The 25,704-nt window shown below is 57.0% G+C and overlaps 1 protein-coding gene across 1 annotated transcript; it reads right to left on the bottom strand.

Moving 5' to 3' along the window:
• Positions 1-560: 560 nt before the first annotated feature.
• SLC6A17 (solute carrier family 6 member 17) lies at positions 561-25,393 on the bottom strand. The gene is made up of 12 exons (XM_021527633.3): positions 25,143-25,393; positions 17,931-18,326; positions 12,427-12,584; positions 12,098-12,224; positions 11,085-11,266; positions 8,907-9,017; positions 7,677-7,918; positions 7,190-7,382; positions 6,656-6,848; positions 6,061-6,220; positions 5,425-5,587; positions 561-4,871 (listed from the first exon to the last, which is right to left on the bottom strand). The coding sequence occupies exons 2-12, from the start codon at positions 18,214-18,216 to the stop codon at positions 4,503-4,505; spliced, it is 2,184 nt and encodes a 727-aa protein (XP_021383308.1). The 5' UTR covers positions 18,217-18,326; positions 25,143-25,393; the 3' UTR covers positions 561-4,502.
• Between the last annotated feature and the right edge of the window lie 311 nt (positions 25,394-25,704).

Below are 25,704 nucleotides of genomic sequence, written 5' to 3'. Positions count from 1 at the left end.
TCCTCTGGATCCCTCTCTCCTGATCCCTTCCCTCCTTCCTCATGCTCCCTGAAGCAGCTCTGAAGAAGCCAAACAAGCCACCAGAGATGGGAAGGAAGGGAAGAGGCAGCTCTGCTCCTCTGCTAATCTAAACTAATCCCCAGCAGCTGAAGTCACCTGGGATTCTGGAACCCCCAGGTCCCTCTCCAGGCCCCCAGACTCGGGATAAGCCAGCAGCCCCGTTGGCAGGGCATGGTGCAGAGGAGCAATGCTGCAGCATCCCAGTCCCCACGGCCTGGAGAGCCAAGGTGCACTGGCCAAACTGGCCCAGGGGGAAAAGAACCTCCTGAAGCACCCAGACAGCTCGCTCTGAGCAAGGCCCTTGCGGGGGCTGATGCTGGCTGGAGGAAGGGATGAGGGGAGAAGGACAGAAGGACAATAGAGGGACAGACAGGGAAGGACAGACCCCGACACCCGTGGGCCCTTTGCTTTGCGTCTCTGCCACCCTAAACCTCCGAGAGACCCCAAAGACCCCCCCAAGAAAGGAAACAGAGGCACAGAAGAGACTCAGTGAGGAGAGATTTGGTAAGAAGAGACTTTTAATCAGACTCTGATACAGCTCTTACAGGTTTCTCTCGCAGCCCGGCCCCGCCCGGCACGCGTGGGAACGACTGCGGCTACCGGGGGACGCGGGACGCCGCTCCGAGCTCTGTGCTTTACCTTACCGGAGGGTTCCGCCAGCGTTGTGCTTGTCCCAAGGGAAGCAGCCGCACCCTGCGTGTTCCCGTGGCTGTGCCACGTCCCTCCCGGCCACCGAGGCCACCCGGCCCCGCTCCTGCCAGCGAGACCCACGCTCGGGAAGGCTGGGGGCCATTCGGAGGCAGTGGGAGCTGCTTCTGGGAGGTGCTGGGGCTGAACGTGACCTGTCAGGGTGTGGGCAAGAGCTGAGAGGTGAGGGAGGGGCAGTTTTGCAGGGATTGAGGGGAAGGAGCCACGGGACGCCCAGCTCTGGTCATGCCCTCTGCCTTGCACCGGGGCCGAGGTCCCTGCAGCAGAGGCCGGTGCTGGGGAACAGAGCATCCCAACTGCAGCCCTGCGGGCTGGACCTGCAGCTCCAGCACCACACGCTCTGCCCCTCCAGCAACCTCCTCTGTGCCCTCTCCAGACCCACTGAACACCCTCCCCGCAGAGAGGGAACAGGGTTTGCACCCCTCCTGACCTACCCAGCACCTCCTCGTCCCTCAGCCAGGGTCACCGCACTGCTCTGAGCAGCAGGATCTGGGCTGGGAACCCACCAAGGAGCTGATGTGGGGGGACAGGGATATCGGCAGCGGTTCCCCCCTCTTTGTCCCACTGCCTGAAGGAAAACTGAAAAGTGCCTGTGCTCACAACTAGCAGCTATTCCCTGTGCCTCTGTGCAGAAGAAGAGGAAAAGAAGTGATTTCTAGGGCTAAAAACCCCTGGGGGCCGGCCTGATCTGCAGCCTGGGACCCCGAGAAGGTGTGGAGGGAGAACCTGCCCCGGCAAGCGGGAGAAACCCCCCCGGGGGCTCCGAAAGTGAGCGAGTACAGCCAGAAGTGAATCCTAAAGCCACCCACGCACACGGACACGCGCACACCCCACGCACGGCATCTACGGACGAACACGCGCACGCTCCCACGGCGACAACACGGATCTCCTAAAACCTAACACACGCACACACCGCCCCCCAACCCCGTGTCTAACACCGAGCAAATGCCACGACGAAACACAAGTATTTCCACAGGTAAAAGTAAAGGTGTCGTCCCTCTTCCTCCTCCTCTCTGCTGGACCCCCAGGGCAGCTGGACACCCTGGGGCTGGGGGGAGAAGGGGACGTGCACCCGCCACACACAAGAAATAAAAAGGTAAAAATATGCCCTGCTATAGAATGAGAATTGATCTGTACAGCACTGGGAATGAAAATAGGTCGTGGGCCACTTTGGAATACGATTTGTCATTTAACAGCATTTACAGTGACATTTACAGAATAAATATACAATAGAAATAGAGAATCTCTAGGTTATTATTCCATCTCCTCTCTCTGTATATATTTTATATATATATATAATATAGCTTCTTTGTTACCTTCTTATTGACTTTGCCTCTTATTGATGCTGCAAGAAGAGAGGAAAGCGAGCTCCTCCCTGGCTGGTTTGGGAACAGGGTGGGAGAGAGGGAGGGCCGGGTCCTTCCCCCGGGGTTCAGGGAGCATCATGCCTTGGGAGCACGTGGGGCTGAGCGTTTTGGTGTCCTGCTCCATTAACTCCATGGGAGCTACGGTGGGAATCCGGCCCCCGGGCTCGGGGGCGTCGGGGGTGATGCTGGGCAAGGATTTGACTCATCCTCCGCTCTGCCGGTCAGGTGAGGATAGACTCCACAAGAAATGGGAGGAACATGTTGCCTGATGATGGGAAATGCTACCGGATTTGGGCTTCTCCCTTCCAGAGATGATGCCACGAGGACATTTCTCTGTCCCTCCTGCATGGGCAGAGGAAGGAGAAAGACATGGGAGGGGGTGAGGAAGGGGGAACTTCTGGAGGAGCGTGGTTGATCCTGACTCACAGATCTTGGAACCATCACTGAGCTGCTTTGGTTCATTCTGCTCCTCCATCTTCCCCCTAGAAAAACAGTTTAACAAAGGGCTTGGGCTAATTGTCCAGGAGGAGTCTCCAGGTCGTCAGCCAAGTCCATGGAGAGGACTGTGAATAAAGGATCACACCCACAAGAGATGTCACTGTGGGAAGCTGCTGGCCCCAGGGCTGCTGAAAGTCAGGGGTGTGGTGGAAGGACCAGCTGCTTCCTGCCTTCACCTCCAGCCACAAGGAGAACCAAGGTGGAAGAAAAGCAATTGATGGCAGAGCAGAGGAGAGAAGGGCCCATGAACCAGCACCACAAACGTGGCCTTCAGAGCAGCCCGAAAGATCATGCACAGCCTAAGCCCAGCAGGACCCAGGGTGAGGCGCTCCCCCAGCCTTTGGAGGCAACAGAGGGGAGTGTGCTGCTTCCATGTCCCCAGGGAAAAGGGGGATGATGCCAGGTTATCCTGACAGCCTTGGCAGAAGTGCTTGGTTACAGGTAGGATTCAGGGAAATGACCTCAGTCCCAGAGGGAGAGACCCAGAGCTAGAAGATCCCACCCTTTCCAAACAGCCTGGGGAGAAACAACATAAGGTCACATCAGTCAGATCCCCCAAAACCATGGATGGGCACAATAGAGGCCCCTGGACTCTCACAGGGGCTCACCAGCCTGGATCAAGGGTTAGGGGGGACCTGGCACTGGCTCCCAGGAGCCGCTGCCCCTCAGATGCCCGTGGTCACCCCAAAGGCTGCTGGGCTCCTGGGGGGTGACAGGAGGCAATGCCAAACTCCTGGCTCGGAGAGGAGAAATGAGGAGGCACATCCAGAGAGAACCACTGCCCAGCTCACCTCGGCACGGGCGAGGGAGGGAAGTCAGGTGTGGTTTCCTGAGAGCTAAACCAGGAGTGCGGTAGGACTGGATGTCCCACAGCTCCTCTGCTTGTCCCTCTGGGACATCTAAAGAGAAGAGCGACAGGAGATGATCACCAGGCCAGGGATTTTGGTTCGGCAGAGCATCCCCCACATCAGGAGTAATTCCAGGAGAGCACTCCTGACCCCCATCACACCAACCCCCTCAGGACCCCACACAGGCTCACACACACACACCACAGTCACTTCAGGGGTCCTCCTGCCACTCAGCACCATCACCACCAACCCACGGAGCATCCCAGCTACTCCATCCCGTGGCTGTGACCTCTCCATGCCTCCAAAGAATTCCCAGCCACCGTCGCTGTGCTGGTGGCAACAAAGATTCCAGGGATGCACCATGCCCTGTCTCATACACCCCAACATCACAGCTGGCCCCGTGCTGCTCCCTGCCAGCCCTGGTCAGAATTTGGGGGGTTATTTGGGTATGTCCACAGCTATAAAACCCTACAGGAGATACAACAACAACAACGATGGTGACAACAAGAGCACCTTTTTGTGCTATGAACATCGATGATTAATTGTGCTCGTTGGAATAAGGCCATGACTCCTCCCGGCTAAAGGACAACAGACGGGGAGGGAGGAGTGCTGGGTGACAGGAGGAAGCATGATTGGCTTCCCACCTGCTGCCAGGTCCTTGTTCCAACCATCAGCTGCTTAGAAAAGAGAGATTCTTTGCTTCAGATTTGAGCTGCATGAGAACAACTCTTGGAAAGGTATTGCAGCGTTCCTTACTCCTTTTCCCTTCCCTGGAGGTGAGTCCAGGGGTCCTGCCTTTCCACTGAGGGTTGTCAGAGGAGTCCTGCCCCTCCTGCAATCCCTTCTTCCTGATGTCATCTTAGAAATGGCTGCTTTGCTTATGATTTTAAGAGGGGTTTCTTCTTCATCTTAGTAAATAATTCTTCTTCGCCCTTAGTAATTAATTTTCCTGTTGCCTGGACAGCCAGGATCCACTCCCCAGTGCCCTCCTCTCCCGGTGGGGGTGGTGGGCGGGCAAGCATCACAGTTCAGACTCGGGGGTGCTGGCCAGGAGGTAGCCGCTCCCGTAGCGTCCGTTGGGAGCACCGCTCATCTCCATGGGGGAGCTGCTCCCGGGGCCCAGGTAGGAGCGGTGCGTGGGCATGGGGGATGGCGTCTCGCTGGGCACTTTGCTCAGGATGAAGCGGGTCTCGTCGTTGTCTTCCAAGTTGGAGATGTCCTTCATCATCCGACCCTTCTTGTAGGTGACGGAGAGGGCGTTGGAGCCATCCGACACCAGGTGGAACTGCCGCAGGATGAAGACCAGAGGCAGAGGGAGGGAGGCCAGGATGATCAGGGAGATGAGGATCGCCATGGCCCACGTTGGGTAGAACAGGAACTTTTCGGCAGCCTGGAAGAGATAGATATTAACGTCTCGGGGCTGCTGCAGTGGTGATGCCCACCAGGTACAACATCACCAAAACACCAGACAGCTCCTGCTGCATCCTTCCAGACCCAGGAGAACAGAACATCCCAACTCCAGCCCTACAGGCTGGACCTGCAGGTCCAGCTCCTGCACCTCCACACAAAGGTGAGCTCAGGTTGAGGGAAAGGATCCTCACGCAGGATGCTGGGTACAGCTTGGAGCTGTGGGAGCCAACCAAAATCAACACAAACTTCAGCCCATGGGCAGAGCTGGCTGGAGATATCTGGGCAGCAATATCTCCGTATCAGCGAGATACGTAGAGATCATATCAGCGTGATATGATATCTCCATATCAGCATGATATGATATCTCCATATCAGCGTGAACAAACTGCTCCCAGGGGTGAGCAGGGTGGGAATGTCACCCAGCAGAGAGGACGGAGGAATGAGCAGGCTGGGACGAACAGAGAGGTCTGCAGCTCTGAGCTGCCCCTGCTGTGCTGGGGCATGGCTGGGGAAGGGGAGGGAGCTGTGCTCACCTCCTCTCTGATCCAGGCGCTGTATCCCGGGGGGCTGACTCCCAGCTGGATGATGCTGGCGGTCATGAGCACGGCCATGCAGATGGGAGACACGTACTTCCAGGTGTAGTAGTAGAACTGGTAGGGCCGGAAACCCAGCATTTCCGTCAGCTCCTGCATGAACCTGCCGAGGAAAGACGTGGAATCGTGACATTGCCCACCTCTGGGTGAGAAACAACCTCCCTGCTGATGCTCAAGGGAGATCCTGAAGAAGAACCCAGCTGACCATCTCAGTGCCCCTCAAGCCTGGAGAACTTGTGGAAAGCTCCTCAGGACAAGACCATCTGAGTGATATCCAGAGCTGCCTTGGCTCTGGACAACTTCTGAACAAGGAGCACTGTGGGGAACAGCCTCCCCTTCCAGAAGGACGTGGAAACCTCAGAAAAAAGGGTCATCACAACCAACAGGAGACACCCACGAGAAGAGGCTGTACACCAGGGCACAGCAGGAAATAAAGGTGAACCGAATTCCTGCCTCTATAACTGCCCTTGGAGCATTTGCTCCTGGAGAAAAAGCCATATGGAAAAGAGATGGAAGGAGGATTTTTAGTCAGGAGTTACACCAGGAGTTATTCCTTTTGCTGGAGAAATTCCTTACTTCTTGGTGCCATAAATCCAGGCCACAGCGATGTTCTCCAGGATGACCACGACGGTGAGCGGCAGCGTGGCCGAGTAATCATCAAACATGGTGACAAAGTAGTTTCCAGAACGCTGCACAAAGATCAGCCCCACTACGAAGGCGAAGATGCAGCAACCAACTGTGGGGAGCAAACAGGCCTGGTCAGCAGAGCCTCCTGATGGACATCAAGACCTGCAGAAGGTCCATTCCCTACATGGGCCTGGTCAGCAGAGCCTTTGAGGGACACCAAGACCTCCAGAAGGTCCATTCCCTACATGGGCCTGGTCAGCAGAGCCTCCTGATGGACATCAAGACCTGCAGAAGGTCCATTCCCTACATGGGCCCGGTCAGCAGAGCCTCTGAGGGACACCAAGACCTCCAGAAGGTCCATTCCCTACATGGGCCCGGTCAGCAGAGCCTCCTGAAGGACACCAAGACCTCCAGAAGGTCCATTCCCTGCATGGGCATGGCCCAGTTCACCTCCCACCATGTCCACACTCTTCAGGAGTGACTCCTCAAGGCAATGGGGACCTCCCACCCCTTCCCAAGGAGGTTGCAGGAGAAGAGACCTCACCTGTGAACACTTCCTTCCGCACCTTGAAGGTGTCGATGATGGGCGTGGTGATGCCTGACATGGTCCCGATCATGCTCCCCAAGCCCAGGTTGATCAGCATCAAGAAGAACATGACGGACCAGAAGGGCGAGGCCGGGAAGTGGGTCATGGCTTCTGTGAAGGCAATGAAGGCCAGGCCAGTCCCTTGCACCGACTGTTGAGGTGAGGAGAGGACCAAAAGATGAGAAGAAACTTGTCAGGGACACAGACTTTGAGGCCCTCTGAGGTCTCCCTCACCAAACCCTCTTCAAGGAAAGAAAATCCCAGTCTGATACTGGAGATGAGCTGGTGATGACCCTGCTTGACCTGTACTGGACAGAGCTTCTCCCACCCCTGAAGGACCCCTGTGTGCTGGTAAAACCACAGGGACTTGGATTCTCCATCCCTGGAGGGTCTCTAAAAGTTGTTTTTGCACATCCATGTGCCCAGGATTGACAGAGGGAGAGGCAATGGGGTGGGTGACCTGCTGGTCCTACCAGGAGTGCCACCAGGTACCTTGTTGAGTTCATCCTCCAACAGGCAGGCATCCAGGCCCAGCTCTTTGAAGTGCCCCTCCTTCACCGTCATGATCACCCTGTACATCTCGTTGTAGTCCTTGGCAGTGAGGTGGGAGAAGTTCACGTGGGGTGGGATGAGGTCATGGCTCAGCACGTTGGTGTTGAGGTAGCCCAAGATCTTCTCAGCGTTCCTAAGGGAGAGCAGAACCTCTCAGGTGATGCCAGGCACCTGAGGCACATTGGATTCACGCCCAAGCTGCAGATTAAGAACCCATCTTGGGGCTGGGTTTTAGGCTGGAGGAACTGAATGCTCAGCTCCCTCAGCTACACTGGTACATCCCTGGAAATCCAGGTCCTGACCATCAGGAATTGGGTCCACCAAAGCCCAGGATCATCAGCTCCAGAGAACTTTTCTGCCTCCAGACCCACCACAAGTGGCAGCAGCAAAGACCTGCCCACCCCAAACAGAGCAAAACAAATCTTACTCCACCACGCATTTCTCATTCATGATGTTGGCCTTGAAGCCCAGCACAGCAAACACAACCAGGGTGGCCAGCACAGACGTGAAGAAGTTGATGAAGGAGACAAGGGTGGCATCGAAGTGGCAGTTGTTGTCCTGCTTGTTGTAGCTGGAGAAGGCGATGACCCCCCCAAAACCCAGGCCCAAGGCGAAGAAAACCTGCGTGGCTGCTTCGCGCCACACCTGGGGGTCCAGCATCTTGTCCAGCTTGGAGGGAAGACAGAAGAAGGAGTTAGGTGGCCTGGTGCCCCATAACCCATCGCAGAGTAAATTTCAAAGGGCTGAGGTGATTTTGGGCAGCTGTGGGCTGCTTCAGAGGGGTGGTGGCAGGAAATGATCTCTACGGCTCCTTCCAACCCAAACCATTCTGTGATTCCACGATCCGCCGTGGTCAGCTCTGGCTTTACCCAGCACTCACAGATCCTCCTCCTCATTGACGCAGAGGGGGAAACTGAGGCTTGGAGAGGTCAGGACAAGGTCTGACCTGACCACTTCCCTGTCGGCTCCACCTGCCCCAGAGGCCCGACTGGGGGTTCCATCTCTCTCTGCACAGCTCCCACTCCGTGTCCCCCACCCCAGGGCACCACCCCCTGTGATGGGTCTCCATCCTCCCCTGGCCACCTCCTGCTTCCAGAGCACCTGGAGCTCTGGAATCAAACATCTTGGCTGGGGGGTGATTTAACTCCTGGTCCCTCCCCAGCCACATTCCCCCTCTCCTGGGAGCCAGAGCTGCAGCCTGGAGACCTCCCAGCATCATTCATCAAGGGACCATAATTAATGTCTTCTAACAGCCTCGCCGGCTGAGCTGATTCATCTACATCTCTGCTTAATTAATTAATTAGCTGGTTAATTAATAAGTGCATACAACCAGCAGAGGTTTTTCTGCCAGCCAACATCTCTCCATTAAATCTTTGTATTTATATATTCCCTCGGGCACCTCTGTGCCCCCCACCCTGGCATCTGGGTAGCTGAGGATGGGGAGTTTGTGAGGCTCATGGCTGTCCTGGCCACACCCTGAATTTTGGGAGCCACTCCACATCCTGCTGATCTCTCAGGATCCCCACGTTTGGGGCTGGTACTTTGATTTTCAGAGTGGGGAGGAAAATAAGGGGAATAATAAGAGAAAAAGGGAAAACAGGACATGGCCAGCCAGGAGGGGAACCTGCTTGGAGTCTGCTGGGCTTGGAGCTCTCACCTTGGGTGTGAACATGTGCATGATCCCGTCCACTGCCCCGCGCAGCAGCAGCCCCCGCACCAGGAAGCAAACGAGCACCACGTATGGGAAGAGGGAGCTGAAGTACATCACCTGGAGCAAGGGGGATGAACAGCCCAGCCTCAACCCCTGCCCCGGGGCCAGCCTCCCTCCCACCCAACCTGTGGACAGCTCACAGAGAAAAGGGAGAATTTCCCCTCCCATCCAGCCTGTGGCAGCTCACAGAGAAAAGGGAGAATTTCCCCTCCCACCCAACCTGTGGACAGGTCACAGAGAAAAGGGAGAATTTCCCCTCCCACCCAACCTGTGGACAGGTCACAGAGGAGAAAAGGGAGAATTTCCCCTCCCATCCAACCTGTGGACAGGTCACAGAGAAAAGGGAGAATTTCCCCTCCCACCCAACCTGTGGACAGGTCACAGAGAAAAGGGAGAATTTCCCCTCCCATCCAACCTGTGGCAGCTCACAGAGAAAAGGGAGAATTTCCCCTCCCACCCAACCTGTGGCAGCTCACAAAGAAAAGAGAGAATTTCCCCTCCCATCCAACCTGTGGACAGGTCACAGAGAAAAGGGAGAATTTCCCCTCCCACCCAACCTGTGGCAGCTCACAGAGGAGAAAAGGGAGAATTTCCACTCCCATCCAACCTGTGGTAGCTCACAGAGGGGACAAGGGAGAATTTCCCCCTCCAGGATGGGGTTGCTCCCCAGGAATGAACTGTGGGACCCCTCGGGGCAGGATGGTACCGGTGTCTGGACAGTGCCCAGGCAGAAAGGGACCTGGGGGCACTGGTCAGCAGCAGGCTGGGCATGAGCCAGCAGTGTGCCCAGGTGGCCCAGAAGGCCAATGGCTCCTGGTCTGGGTCAGGAAGGCTGTGGCCAGCAGGAGCAGGGCAGTGATTCTTCCCCTGTGCTCGGCACTGGTGTGGCCACACCTCGAGTGCTGTGTCCAGTCCTGGGTCCCCAATTTAGGAAAGATGTTGAGGTGCTGGGGTGTGTCCAGAGAAGGGCAGCAAGGCTGGGGAAGGGTCTGGAGCACCAGTGCTGTGAGGAGGGGCTGAGGGAGCTCAGCCTGGAGAAGAGGAGGCTCGGGGGTGACTTTATCACTCCCTACAGCTCCCTGAGAGGTGGGCGCAGCCAGCTGGGCTCGGGCTCTGCTCCCGGGACAAAACAAGAGGAAACACCTTAAGCTGCACAAAGGGAGCTTTAGGCTGGACATCAGGAAGAAGATCTTTGTCACAGGATGAGTGAGCATCAGAAGGGGCTGCCCAGGGAGCTGGCAGAGTCACCATCCCAGGAGGTGTTTAATAAAAGGCTGGCTGTGGTGCTCAGTGCCGTGCTCTGGCTGCAGGGTGGTCTTGGGTCCCAGGCTGGACTTGATGACCTCAAAGGCCTTTTCCAACCTTTAATTCTGTGAAGAGCTGGAGCTCAGGGGGGTTCTCTGTGCTGGTGTGGCTGAGGCCTGGCTGCACGTGTCAGCTGAACTGAGCCTCATCCCTGCACCCTCTTTCGATCTCGTTCTGGATCTCTACAGAGGTGACCTGGCTGTGGCCTGGTGTGAGCATCCCAGGGGACACAGCATTCCTCTGGTGCCCCAGGGCAGGGCAGGGCAGTGTGTCCAGGCAGGTTCCTGCTTCCAGCACAGAGCCCAGCCAGGCTGTTGGAAAGGATGGATAAATAGAATTGCCTGGCAGAAGATTCACAATAGTACAGCCAGGATGAAAACAATCCCCCCTACTGGTTGGACAGTACCCTTACCTACAGATAGGTCCAAAAGTCAAATGGACTGTTCCATCTCATCCCAATGTATGGTTCATCCCACACCTGTAACCCTCCCCAGAAACATCAGGTGTCTGTGACCCCATTGGCCCAAGTCTTGTTCCAGCCCACCTTGAAGCCCCCTGATAAGGGGCTCCGAGGGGCCAGACGCCCTCTTGGAACTTCCCCTCTCTTGGAACTTCCACCCTCTCCTGGAGCATCCTCTTTACCCCTGGTCTCTCCCCTCCCCATCCCCTCAGGCCTTGCCCTGTGCTGCGTCTGGCAGCTCCAGGCAAGACCTTTGTCCATCCCTAATAAACCTGCGGAGATCTCTTGTCTCCATCCATCCAAGCCGTCCTGGAGCCCAGCGTTCCCTACACCAGGCTCAGGTGGCCACCAAAGCTCACCTTCCCCGAGGACTGGATGCCTTTGATCATGGCCAAGCCAACGAGGCTCCAGGCCACCAGCAGACACAGGGTCATCTTCCAGTTCAGGCCCCCGCTCTCAGAGATGGAGTTGGAGATGTCCAGGGCCTCCCGGTACCAGAAGTAGGTGGTGGCTGAGCTCCTCTCGCACTCGGTCTCCACAACTGCAGGAGAGAGGCAGGAGAGCACGAGGGGGAGAGTCACCCACTGTCTCCTGGGCTGGTCAAGTGGCAAAGACCCACTGGAGCCAGCCGGGGAAGGGAGACACCTCTGGAAACTGAGGGGCAGAAATTATTGGGGCTCATTCCTAGCAGGGAAAAGAACAGACAGGACATAAAAGTACTGCCAGGTGAAAATGAGATGTTAAATACAGAAGAGACATTTTCATTTGCTATAAAACCTGCCAGAGAGTCCCAAGCTGGTGCTCAGATGTTATAAAACACCATTAGCTCCATCCGTGTCTCAGTCAGGCAATGGAGCAGCCCCTGACTGACTCTCGCTGCCTCCCTCCACAGCCCTGGGTCAGCTCCTGCCCTCAGGCACTGAGGCAGCCTGAAAACCCCATCAGAGGGGACTCTGAATTCCCAAACTGGGATCAGATCCCACCAGTGGGGACTCTGAATTCCCAAAGTGGCATCAGATCCCACCAGTGGGGACTCTGAATTCCCAAACTGGGATCAGATCCCACCAGTGAGGACTCTGAATTCCCAAACTGGCATCAGATCCCACCAGTGGGGAGGGAGAGCACTGGAGACACCCGTCCAAGCCAAGGGGAAGATCTCCACATGGTCGGGGCAGCTGGGCCAGAGAGGAACCTCTGCCTGCTGAGGCCCCACCTTCTGCTGGGGTGATGCTGTGTCCCACCGTGCCCCACAGCATCCCACAGTGCCCTAAAGCATCCCACAGCATCCCACAGTGCCCACAGTGTCCCAGAGCATCCCACAGCCCCCTCCCCTGGGATCTGCTCCCTCCCAGCCGAGCTCCCCGTGCCTCACCGGCCACGGAGCCGTTCCTCACGACGGGGCACTCGCTCCAGGGCAGGGGGTACTGGAAGGACTTGAAGAAGTAAAAGATGCTCCAGCCAATGATGACGTTGTAATAGAGGCCAACAAAAAAACAGACCTGGGGGGGAGGAAGGAGGAGGACATGGCATCACACCGCAGGGCAGTGAAATGCCCCCAGGGCACCCTCTAGCCACGGGTGGAGCTGCCAAAACACCTCTTGACCTCTGGAACCTCCCGTGGGGGTTTGCCTCGCCCTGCACAGCCCGGGCTGGGGCTGGGGGGTCCCTGGGTGGGCCGGGGGGTCCCCGGGGTGAGCTCACCAGGCAGCTGGCGTAGCCGATGCCTCCCAGGCGGGGGCAGATGTAATTCCAGACGCCGATGCTGCCCCGGCGGATCCGCTGCCCCACCGCCAGCTCCAGGAAGAACAGCGGCAGCCCGATGATGACGAGCAGGACCAGGTAAGGGACCAGGTAGGCACCTGGAAGGGGAGAGAAAGGTCATTCAGATGCCCCTGCTCCAGTGTAGCCAAGGACAGGTGGACATGGGACAAGCAGGGCAGAATGCCACTGCCTGGTCCATCCGTTCATTTGCAAACAGCCTCAAGTTGTACCGGGGGGGCTTAGACTGGATATTGGGACAAATTTCTTCATGGGAAGGATGGTCAGGCATGGCACAGGCTGTCCAGGGCCACAGGGGAATCCCCATCCCTGCAAGGCTTTAAAAACCGTGTGGGTGTCACCTGGGGAAATGGGCTAGTGGTGGCCTCGTGCTGGGCTGATGCTTGGACTCAATGACCTCAGAGGCTTTTTCCAACCCAAACCTTTCCATGATTTTGTGATCCAGGAATGCAGATCAGAGCTTGGCCAGAGGAGAAGCTGTGGAGAGGAGCAAACACGTGTGGAAGCAAAGGCTGGGGCATTCCCTGCCAGTGTGCATCCCGTGGGATTGACCCCAAGGACTCCCTGAACCCTTGCAGACAAATCTCCGTGTGCAGGGAGCCACCTCCATAAGCTCAGCCCTGGGGACACACTCCTGAGCCGTCCTGCTCCCCCAGGACATCCCACACTGCCAGCAGCAGCACCACCATGCCGTGTGCCACCCTGCAGGGCCTGAGGAGTGGAAAGGACTTGGATCAAAACTCGGTTAATGTCTGATCTGTGTGATTGTAGGGGCTGGAGAGCAGCCGCGGCTCCCGAAGCAGAGCCGATGCCCGTAAGGGATGCAACGACTCACGCCCGGCTCAGGAATGGCTCCAGCTCCTGCCAGGAGCTCAGGAGCAGGCTCAGGAGAATGTGCCTGGCTCCTGCAGGGCAGCAGATGGTCCAAAGACAACCGAAATTCCCGCCTGGATTGACGGCCCGGTGACAGCCGCCACCCCCCGGGCCCAGGCAGGACCTGGGGCAGGGGGTGCTGCTCCAGGCAGGGACTCAGCAAAGCAGATCAGCCCCAGCATGGGTGGGGATGGTGTGTTAAAAACGGGGGTAGGGAGAGAAATTGAGGTGCAGCAGGCCAGGGTGATTGGGAGGTGTCACAGTGAGCTCATGGGCACTCTGTGCCCCCTTCCCCGGGACCCCGTGACTCTGATCACATAACCCTGGACCCTCCTTCCTGCCCTGACAGGGTTGGTGGAGAGCCAAGGAGCCCTCCCTGCCCAAAGCCTGGATAAACCCCTGACATTTCCTGTTCGTCCCCTTTTTGCCCCACTCTCCCCATGGACATCACAGAATAAAGAGAGCTGGACAACTACATCGGGGTAAGAGCCTCTTTTGGAAATCTTTGCCTCTCCTGATATTCCTCCCCTCAAAGCCTCGGATCTCTGGGCTAGCCTGATTATTTAGGGGGCTGAGAGGGGGGGAAACGTCAGGGAGCGTAAAAGGAAAGGCAGAGAGCAGAGCTGGAGCTCAGGAAAATTCAGGAAGGATCCTGAGCATCCCATCTCTGCCACGCTCTCCTGGCTATCTCAACCTACAGATAGGTGGACATGAGGCAGATTCAGATGCAAATTTGCCCTGTGTTGGAGATTTTTGTGCCGTGATGCCTGGAAAGGTGAGCAGCAGCTCACGGCTGTGCAGCACCAGGGCAGAGCTGCCAGCCCCCGCTGGCTCCCAGCACTCCAAGCCCCGGGAATTTGGCTCCAGCCCATCCTGCTGCCCCACAGACACCTGCTCGGGGAGCAGGAGAGAAAGCAGCCACTGCCATGGCATCCTGGAGCTGCTCAGAGCACCCAGGGAAGGGCTGTCCATCCCTCCCAAGCTCCTGCACCTGCAGCAGCCTCAGGCCTGGTGCGAATCCCAGCCAGGAGGGATCGACACGGCAGGAGGAAAAGGCAGGGAATCGGTGTCTGCCCCATGGGACAGGCAGGTGATGCCACTTGGGCAAAAGAAAAACCCAGCAAAGCCCAGCAAGCTGCTGCTCAAGCCAGTTCCCAGCTCCGTGCCTCAGTTTCCCCATCCATGGGATAGTGGCAATGGTTGGGGCAGCTTGTAAAGCCTTTTATTTTAAGTCCTGCTGCAGAAAGATGTTCTATCACAGCAAGGAGCTCCTAAAAGCAGCTGCTTGTCCCAGTCCCTGCCTGGCTCGGTGCCCCCAGATCCCAGCACAGGGTGGGTCAAACCCATTGCTCATCTCCTCTGCTGCAGCAGTGTCAGGGCTGTGCTGCCTCAGTTCCCATCCCCGTTCCACATCCCATCTGGTGTTGTGTCCAAAAGCACTTCTTTAATGCCCCCCACATACAGACAGCAAGTTCAGCCCTGGATTTGAGGAATACACCAGGAGTAATCCCAGTCTGGGAATACCAGTTGCAGCTCCTGTCACCCAGCGTCTGCCCAGCTGAGGCCAAAACCCCCCAAATACCCAGGACAGCAGAGAGCTCAGCCTAAGCTGAGGATTTTTCATTGATTGCACTAATTATGGTTAATTTAGGATTGCTGTGGCATGGGGAAACTGAAGCACAGCTGAGTTAATCCTTGTCAAGAAGGATGCTGGTTATCCAACCTCTGGTTCTAAAATCCCATTTAATGGGGAAATCTGGTTCTAAATCTCATTTAACGGAGAAAACTTCCTTGGCAATCAGAGGCCAGCTGTGGGCAGCTGTGTAGTGAAGCCAGCAGGGCTGTGCTGACCTCTCCCAGCCCTGAATTTGGGACACACACACCGTGAAGAGCTGTGCTGTGCCGGAGCTGAGCTGGAGCCGGGCAGCGGGAGGTGCTGGGATGCAGGAGCCAGGCACAGCCAGCTCCATCCTGTTCTGTGTAGTGGATATAATTCACACCATTTCTAATATGATATATGTGATATTGAATGTTTGTTAGAGTATCCACGTTTGTATTAGGATTTCCCCCCCACCCTCGCAGGGAGACTGGGTGTAGATTAGAAACTGATTTACAAGTAAGAAGGTGCGGCTCCCCAGGAGATGAGATGGGCCATGGCTGGGGAGATATGGAAACCCCAGGTGCTGATCATGGCCTGAACGACCTGAGATGGATCTCATGGAAATCCTCAGGCAGATCCATGTGAATGCAGCCTTCCCGAAAATTTCATCAAGGGATTCAACAACTCCAGACACTGAATTGTTCTCCCTCATCACCAAAAAAAGAGAATCTTATTAACATATCAACTCTGAATAGAAGAAAAGACTGAATGCTGAAATCTTGGCCTCAGGCGGAATTTTCCCTATAAAAACCTCTTGTGCCAGGATGGAGGTGTGTGGGCACGGGGGAAAACCTCTGCTGAGGCTGACTCCTTGTGGCACACCCAGGGCTGACCCCAGGCTCAGCACTCTGTTCTTTCCTTGTGGCTGGCTAGATAGAATTTGATTGCAAAAGAAATATTTTGTTTTTTCATATTGATTTGGCTGGACAAATTTTCATTTATAACAATCCCGAGTGGGAGGGAGGGAACGGGGCGTGAGCAGCCCCGGGAGGAGCGTGCTGACAGCACAGGTCTGGTTGGCAAAGTGACTCATCCTGACGTGACACCGGAGAGGTTTGAATTCTTGGGAGTGCCGCAGGTTCGGCAGCTACAGGACAAAGGATGGAACAGTGGGAACACGAGAGCTCAGGGGATGGGGGCACTGTCCTGGCTCCCTGCAATGTGGGAAGGGACTGGGTTTGGATTATTGATGAGGAGCCGCTCTGTCAGCAGCGTCATGATGGGTGGTGGAGCTCAGCACAGCTGGGAAAGGCCTGACCCTCTGGGCTGCTCTTGGAAGCCCAAGGAGGAGGCACAGAGTGGGATGAGAGAAGGCTGGAGGCAAGGGCAAGGAGGATTTGGGAATGTCATGGTTTGACGTGGAAAAAGAATTTTCTCGGAAGGAACAGGTCAATCCAGTCAGGGGTCAGGCTTGGTGCCCTAGGGTGACGTTATGGTGTTTGTATCTCCAGTCGTGTTGTTCTGGTTATGTTTGATATTCTGTTCTGTGCTTTCAGAACTGACTCTGAAAGTGAAGGTTTGTTTTGTCTTATCAGCCAGCTCACCTCCCCCATGGTCTGCTGTCTAGAAGAGGCCAGTGTTGGCTGGCTCGCTTTGCTTGCTTCTGCTTTTACCTTTGCTTCCTAGTTAGTTTAGCTCAGCAGTCCAATTCTTTCCCTGGACTATTTTTTTCCCTTTCCCTTTCCTGAATATCACTCCAACCTGCTCCGGACTGGGACCTGGAAACGCTGAGGAGCACCGAGAGCCTGCGCTCTGTGATCTGCAGCAGCCATCCCCAGTGCCCAGAGCAATCCCCAGCGCCCAGACCCGGGCGACCACCCCCAGGAGAGACTTTTGGATTTGTTCATCTCTTCAGAGTGGTGAAAGAGTTTTGTTGTCATCTGGGTTTTTAATTTTTATTTTTTTTTTTTGTGCTGGGGAGTGTTTTGTTTGTTAATAAACAGGTTCTTTTCCACTTCTCTCATAGAAAATCTTTTCCCAAACCAGGTGGATGGGGAGGGGCCGTGGGGGTTTGTTTTTTGGGAGCTCCTTCCAGAGGGTTTTCCCCAAATTTGCCCTAAACTAGGACAGCTGGATATTGACACTTGGAGTGACCAATTGAGGATGGACACGCCCAGTTCCACAAAATGTGGCTTCAAGGACCCAGGGAAATGGAGGGACTCTCTCTTCCCTTTTTAGGCCTGGTTCCCATTAGGCACCTGCAACTAAATATTCCCAACAGGAATTGGGGGCAGCAGCCAGAAATCCTGGCTCCCAACCTGGGATTCACCGTGGCTTTGGAGCAAGCGGGTGGACACTCTTTAGGAAGAAGCCAGCCTGGAGATTTCCACATCTCAGCACACCTTCTAGCAGCCCTTTCCCCCTTCAGAGCCCAAATCACCCATTCCAGAGCCCAAATCGCCCATTCTAGAACCCAAACTAAGACCCAAATCACCCATTCCAGAGACCAAATAACCAATTCTAGGGCCCAAATCACCCATGCTAGGGCCCAAATCACCCATTCTAGAGCCCAAATAATTCATTCTAGAGCCCAAATCACCCATTCCAGAGCCCAAATCAGCCATTCTAAGGCCCAATCACCCATTCTAGAGCCCAAACTAAGGCCCAAATCACCCATTCCAGAACCCAAATCACCCCTTCTAGATCCCAAATCAACCATTCTAGGGCCCAAATCACCCATTCCAGAACCCAAATCACCCCTTCTAGAGCCCAAATCACCCGTTCTAGAACCCAAACTAAGGCCCAAATCACCCATTCCAGAGGCCAAATCACCCATTCTAGATCCCAAATCCCCCCCATCCTCTCTGGAATCCACACCCCAACAGGCAGCGAGGCAGGATTGGGTCTCACCCCCTTCTCCAAGGGCTGATCCCAGCCCTGCCCCATCTCTCACCTCCTCCATTCTTCTGGCAGAGGTAGGGGAAGCGCCAGACGTTGCCCAGCCCCACGGAGTAGCCGATCTGCGCCAGGATGTACTGCAGCTTGCTGTTCCAGGCCGGCCGGTTCTCCGCGTCCAGCTCCTCGTCTCCCTCCTTCTGCTTGTCCCACGCCTCCCCCGTCACGTTTAGGACGCTGCGTTTGTAGTCCACGGGCTCCTGGTGGGCCAGCAGGTCGGCCACCGACTCGGTGACATGCTCGCTGCTGTGCTCCCGCTGCGTCACCTTGCTGTTCTTCGGCATCGGGGCGGCCCCGGGCGCGACGGGCTGAGGGAAGGGGATGAAGGTCTCGCAGGGAACAGCACAGGGGGTGAGCTGCAGCTCGGGCCTCACCTCCTCTTCATCAGCAGGACCTGGGTGGGGAAGGGTCAGCTGGGCTCAGCTGGGTTTCTCTGATCCCCAGGTGGCCTGGTGGGACTGGCAGCAGCAGGAGCAAAGGGTGGCCATCCCCCCGTGTCTGGGACCTGCATCTGAGCCCGGAGGGTCTCCTGCTCCAGGAGCAGTGTTCTGGTTGAGAATTATGGAGTGCCAGGATGGTTTGGGTGGGAAGGGACCTTAAAGCTCATCCAACCCCACCCCTGCCATGTGCAGAGACACCTCCCACTGTCCCAGGCTGCTCCAAGCCCTGTCCAGCCTGGCCTGGGACACTGCCAGGGATCCAGGGGCAGCCCCAGCTGCTCTCATTAATGGAGAAGAGCCTCCTGTGTTCCAGAGAGAGGAATTTCCCTGGGCTCCAGGGGACAGTGACAGTGACGACAGCTCACATCACTGTGACACCTCTTCTCCCCTCTAACACCTCCAGCCCAGCAGCTGAACCCCACAAGGGCTGACACCAAATCCAGCCTCTGCCCTGCCTGTCCTGCTCCTTCCCCTCCTGGCCATCAGCACAGCCCACGCTTCGCTCCACGACAGCTTGGAAGCGCTCAGGGGACAGTGACAAATGCCCAGGCTATCTCTGCATCCCAGGAAGTTATCAGGAGTGACTTAAAAACCTTGGAGCCTGACCCTAAATCTCCCCAGGCAGCTTGGCGGCAGATAACAGCTGCAAAAACAGCAGCAGCCAAGGCAAAGCCATCAACCCTGGCCCCTTCACTCTCCCAGCCTTCAGCGTGGGTCAGGAGGAGTGATCCTGCACAGAAGCACCTCAGGAGGTGCTCAGAACCCAGCCCAGCCCTGCAGGTTACTCCCCTGCCTTAAAAATCTTGGGGACATTGTGGAAATCTGCTCCACTGGGCTGGGGATCCCCAAACTGGGAGAGCACCGTGTCCTTCCTTTCCATACTGGGAGAACTGGGGTCAGATGGGCAAATCCACTACATCAGGTGGGGGAAAAAAACCACAGGACTCCCACAATAAATCCCTCAGCTTGGAAAAGTGACTCTCCTGAGGATCTACGCATCCTTCTTTCCTGTGGCCTCCGTCTCTGCTCCCAGCTGGTGGCAGAGCAGAGGTGCTGTGCTCAGAGCCCTGACCCACCCCAGCTGGGCAGCAGCGCCACCTCCTCCCACCCTGGGGGCTTTTCCAGAGCCATTCCCAGCTCTTCTTTCCTTTTGGACATTTTTGATCCAGCTCAGCCCACAGTCCCATCCCTTTTCGGGGCAGTGGGTTCAGCCCTGGTAGCAAAGCCCATCCTCATCCCAGCCCAGGAGCAGGAAGCCTCCCCCTCACCCACCCTCACCTTGGTGTTTCCTCACCCCTGACGGAAGTTCTCCCTTTGCCAGGCCCTGTTCCTATACGTAAAAAAAAATCTATTTTCAACTGTCGGCTGCATCCGTTGCCAGGCAACCTTCTCGGCTCCGCATCTTTCCTGGATCCGGCTCCTCCGGAGAAACCGCTTGAGTTATTTTTTCAAGCCGAGGCCAGCGATTCCTAACGAGGTTTGATTTCCTAACGAGGTTTGATGTCCTAACGAGGGCTCGTTCACGCCACCCTCACTGCCCGGGGCCGGAGCATCCTCGGCCGGCTCGGGATGGGCACAGAGCACGGCACGGCCCCGTCCCGGGCAGGATTTCCATCGGGGCTGGCTCGGGCTCTGTGGGATTTGTGCAGACCTGGCTCAATCACCCCCGAGCCCTTTGCTGCTCCCCGTCTGCTCAGCAGCTCCTCCAGAGCGCCAGGACGACTCGGGCTTGGGGCTAAAGTATCTCCTAGGATTCTCTAAAGTATCTCTTTAGGATCTCTAAATTATTTTTTAGGGTTAGGGAGAGAGCCAAGAAGACCCAGATGTACTGGCCAAGCCCCCAGAGTGCAGCGGCCCATGGGAGGGAACACAAACAGCTTTCCTGGGACGCCCCAAGCCCTTGGAGGTGCCCAGCTCCAGGGCAGGGGGTGCTGAGCCCGGCCAGCACCATGGAGTGACACTGACCCCACAGCATCCCTCTGCATCTCAGCCCATTCCCCTCCTCGGTTTAGGTCCCCCCCGAGTTGTTCTGAGGAGCTGAGAGGCACCAGAACACAGATCCTGGAGGAGCAGGGTCCTTCCAGCACCCACAAAGCCCCAGAGGCTCTCAGAGCCTTGGAGGACACTCCAGACAGCAAAATTCCCAAAGGATTTGGGAGATCAGCAGGGCTGCTTGGCTGCTTTACTGGCATGGGACGGGCTCTCTAAACACTGGCAGGAGAAGGGCAGGTACAAGAATCCCTTCCCGTGGGAGATGTGCCCAAACTAAACCAGAGAGGAAAACCATAGCAGAGATGCAGATCTTGGTGCTGGGATGGCTCTGGCAGTGTCCCCGTGGCTGGTCTGGGGAGCTCCTGCTGCCTCCCCATGGCTCAGCCCCAGCCTGGGCACGGTGCTGCTGCCTGGCAGAGATCCAGGCCTGAAGGAGAGAGGATCATTCCCAATTCCGTGAGCACACCCAGCCTTCACCATCCCCATCCCTGCTGGGAATGGGAGCTGAGCCCAGGCAGAGCCTGCACGAAGCCACCAACCCACACAGCACAGGAACACGGGCCAGGGACAGCGAGGTCAGCAGGGCTCTTCCTCTTCATTTCCCAGCCTTTTGCATCAGCCCCGAGGTCTGTGCCCTCAAATGAAAAAGCACAGTCCAAACCCATCTGAGAAAGGTATTTCTGTGCATTCCTTTGGTAGAAAAGGGAATTTAATCAAAAAATCATCTGCCAAAAATAACAACCACCCTGTGAGAAAGACAAGGCAGATCAGCTGACAACCAGGAGCTTTCCGGGCTGGAGCGAGATAGAAAACCCTTGTCACTGACAGATGGAGATTCAGCTTGTTTACTTAGTCCCCGTGACCTTAATTTTCTTAAATGTGCATTTTTTCTCTCTCTTTAGAAGACAGATTAGGGTCTTTCAGAGCCCATGGCTCACTCACGCTGCCAGACCAGGGCTGCCTTTGCACCCACAGCTTTGCCCAGGTAAAACCAGCGCTGGTGCCACCCAGCTGGAGAGGGAAGGTGGCTTTTCCCACAGCAGGAGCCTGGGAGGGACCAGCCTGTGCTGTGCTCAGTGCTGGTGTGGCTGAGCAGGCACTACAAGGGGAGGCACTGGGGATAACTCCCCTCGTCCTGCTCCGTGTCCCTGGGGGTGTCCTTGGATGGGATTCCCCCTTCCCTGGCCCCAGTGAAACCTTCATATTTAACTCCTCTGACAGCACCACATTCCCTGAGCCCTGTGCCCAGGCCAGGGCTCCTGCTGGCACAGGGTGACAGTCCCCAGCCCTGTCCTCCTGTCCAGGTGGCACAGGGTGACCCCAAGCACCTCATCCCTTTGGGCTGGCATGGGAACCACCACTGCAGGATCCAAGGCACGTGGGACTGGGCAGGGACGGAGAAGCTCCTGCCCTGTCACACCCAGGGGGTTCAATCCCTGCTCAGAGGCTCCCATGGATCCCAAAAGCAGCCATGGGGAAAAGCTGCTATTTGGGATGAGTGAAGAGCCCCCACACCCCCAGCCCTGCCAGCAGCATCACCAAGGGGTCAGGGGAGGAGGGAGGCTCCAAGCCACGTGTCCTGCCTCAGCCCATCCTCGCTTTCTTGGGAAGGCAGCTGGGGAGCAATAAGCAGGCTGGAAATGTGTCAGCAAAGCTTTCAGCCGGGCCTGGGAGTGCAGGGCAAGGCAGGGAGGAGATGGGGATTTACAGCAGAAGCCAAGGAGGGCAGCCACTGGCAGCAAACGTGCTCTGGGTCCAAATAATGGGGCACAGTGGAATCTCCCCTCTGTCCAAATTCTATGTTCATCCCTTGTTTGGGTCCAGAAAGGAGAAACTGAGGCAGGAAAAGCCACAAGATGAGGTTGGGTGAATTAAAAATTAGCATTTCACCCCCTGGGGACTCTCTGCTGGTCCTTCCTTGCCCCACCATTACCATTTCTCCACCTTCAGCTTGCACAGAAATCCCCCACAGCTCCTAAAGGAGAGGGGAGAGATGTTCCTGGTGAAACATCCAGCTCACCAGGCCTGGAAAGGTCCAGCTCACCCCATCAAGGTCACAGAGCAGGGAAAGGAGGGAGGAGTGGGGACAGAGGAACCAGGAATCAGGAGGTGGAAATCTACTCTCAGCTTCGGGCTGGGAGATCTGAGCATCAATTTGCAGCTCCTCATCCTCCCCGACACACACAGAGCCGGGGAAATCCTGCACCCAGGGCAAGGCTGCTCGGGGAGGTGGGGAGCAGGGAGGAGAGGGGACAGATCCAAGGTCACCGGGAAGCAGAGGAGGAGGGAAGGACCTCGGATCCCTCCCGTCGTCCCTCTGCGCTGCACAGCCAAGAGCCAGGGGCAGGAGATTGGATGCACATCCCACTTTGAGCCCAAGTGGTGAGAGAAGCAGCTCCAGGCCCCTTCCTGCTGCTCCCGAGGTCGGGAGAGCCTCTGTGGTGGGCCGGGGCTGGCCCTGGCAGAGCTGGTCCTTTGGGCAGCATCCCGCTCTTCCAAACCTCAGGAAACCGAGGGCAGGACCCTCCCCAGCAGCCAAACTTCTCCTCAAAGCCCCAAGAAGAGGTTTTTGCCCAAGGCAGAGTTTTTGCAGCTCTGACCACCCATGCCCTGCTCCGAGGACCTTCCCGTAGCCTCCACCACACAAAGCTCCCTTTTCCACCAGCCAAGGCTGGTCCAAGTCCCCTCCATCTTACATCTGCTCCATGCTGGGCTTTGCTCCTCCCTGCTCGGCCTCCGGCTGGGCTCATTAGGGCTGCTCGCATTGTGCCCTCGTTGAAATGAGCCCTGCTAATTAGCACCCAGCTCTCAGCCCGTGCACGGGTGACTCGGTGCCACCAGGGCTCTCCCCTCCTCACGCCCAGCCCTGGGGAGGCACAAACCGCAGATGGGGTCCGTGTGACGAGGTGAGGGAGCACGGGGACACCTGCGGGCCGGGGCTGGGGGCAGCGGGGCCCCTGGCAGCCGGCACTTCCCCCGGAGGGGCTGGGGCCGCTCCCGCTCCCCCCGGGCAAAGCCCGTCCCGCTTCAGCATCGTGACACAGGAGCGCCGATGAATCAGAGCTGCCCCCGCTTCTGTCTTACACCCACCGCTGGCTCCTCCAGCAGCCAGATGTTAAAAATATCCCCAAATCCTCTTCTGCACCAGCCCCGCCTGCTGTGCCCAGCCCAGCCGGGTGCTGGCCCACCTCAGGGGACACGGCTGGCACGTTCCATGGCTCTTGTCCCCGAAGGTGCCAGGAAAGCTCCGGAAGGGTTTTGTCGGTGGGTCACGGGCGGAGGAGCGGCCCTGGCACTCGGGTTCCCGTGCATCCCTGGGCTTGGGGCTCCTTTCATCTCTCATTTGGTGGCATGAAAACACACACAGCTGCAAGAACGTGACACCAGAGCAGAGGCAACCATCATATGATCCCTCCAGGGCTCGGTTTGATTCACCAGATGATCGTTTTCCACTTAGACCTCAGTGAGCCATTGTAACTCACCCACTCCAGCCAAAGGTCACCGAACGAGCCCCGAACCAACCAAGATTTATCCTGAAAAGCAGCAAACGGGCAGCATCCAAACCCCGCCGTGAGCGCTGCTTTTCCCTGCTGTAATTCATGAAGCTGCTGCTCCGTTTGTAAACAAAACAAATCCAAACCCAGCCCGGGATGGGGTAAAACAGGCCTGCAATGATTTCACCTGGACGTGTGCAGGGCAGCATCTGATTTGGGGTAAATCTGATCCTCATCACTCCAGCTCTGGTATAATTCCAGATTCCTGCTCTCTGCAAGCCTGAAGTAGCAGTGGAGTCACTCCAGATTTAAACTGAACCCTTTTATTCCCACTGGTTTCAGCAGAGCCACCTCCAGTCTCTCCCAGTGGACAGCTCAGACCCACATTTTATTTCCCTTGGAGCAGTCACACCCCCAGCCACGTTCCTTGACCTAGTCCTGACACCTCTGGAGAAATATTCACAAGGAACTCTCCACCCTGCTGAGAATAGCTCCGCTGCCGCGCTGCTCCAGGTTTTTTTCCTACCAAGACCAGAAATAGTTGCATCAGCTCCTGATGGATTCGAACCTCAGGTGCTTCAGACACAAGGCGTGACCCAGGAGGCAGGATTTCACCTTCTGGGTCCTCTACAAAGGGCTGGGAGCAGATTTCTCAGCTGGTTTGAGCCCCCCATTCCTGGAGTGATGGAAATTCGGACCTGACCAAGAGGCCAGCTCAGAAAACACACCTTGGGTGGATCCAGCATACACAGAGGGGGCCAAGGGCTCCCCACACCCAATCCTGGGAATTTCACAAAACCAGGACCCCGAGCCCCATTTTCTACCTCAAACCCAAGCATCCACACTCAAGGAGCAGCACAAAGATAAAAGAAGGGGCAAAACCTCCCCACCACTCCGGGGACCAGGACTGAAACATTCATTGCAGCCCAGTGCTTTCTCCTCTCCCAATGTTATTGTCAAGGTCAACCTGGAGGCTGCATTTCCACCCATCCTCAAACGGGATGAGCCCCCCAGCAGCAGGAGCCGGGCAGGAGCCCAGGGCCACCCCCGGCGGTCACCCCCCAGCCCCTGGAGTGCCTCCAGCCGTCTGCTGTCTCCAAATGTCCCCCCAGCCCTGCATGCCACCACCCTGAGGGCCACGGCTGATGCCTCCAGGCTGGGCTGTCCCCTCCATTCACCTCAGCCTGGCCCCGAGCATCTTCCCCCCAAAAAGCCCCCGCTGGGGAGGGGGCACCCGGGGCCCGCAGCGAGAGCCCGGAGCGGGGACGGGGCGAGCATCCTCACCTCGGCGCTGCTGCGGCTCCCTGGGAGGATGAAACCGACCCGATTCCAGGAGAAGCCGGCCCGGTCCCGGAGGAAACGGCGCAAATTCCCGGCAGGAATCACCCGGCTTCCCCCCGCTCCGGTGCGGGGGGCGGCGGGGCCGGTCCGAGGCTGCCGCTGCTGCGGGGAGCCGGGCGAACGGGAGCGGGAGCGGCGGGGAAAGGCGAGCGGAGGCCGGGAAAGCTCCGAGCGAGGCTCCGAGCGAGGCTCCGAGGCGCCGCCGGCTCCGCTCCGGTCCCCCCGCCCGCCGCCGCCCGGTGATGCGCGCTGGGCTCGCCCGGCCCCGCTCGCCTTCGCCGGAGGGAGGCAACTCCGCGCGGCTCCGGGAAATAAAGAAAGGAAGGGGATAGCAAATTCAAAAAAAGAAAGAAAGAAAGAAAGAAAATGACAAAAAAAAAAAAAAAAATCAACGCGAAGGGACACGCAGCCCCTGACGCAGGCTTGAGTCACCAGGGCTGCGCGTCAAAGCTGGGGTGCCGGGCCACCCCCCCTGCTCCGAGGGAGGCTCTCGCATTCAAAAAAA

Source organism: Lonchura striata, chromosome 30 (genome assembly GCF_046129695.1).
Source record: "Lonchura striata isolate bLonStr1 chromosome 30, bLonStr1.mat, whole genome shotgun sequence".
NCBI classification, from domain to species: Eukaryota; Metazoa; Chordata; class Aves; order Passeriformes; family Estrildidae; genus Lonchura; species Lonchura striata.
The sequence above is the reverse complement of the archived record's forward strand: the minus strand, read 5'-3'. Positions and strand labels throughout refer to the sequence as shown.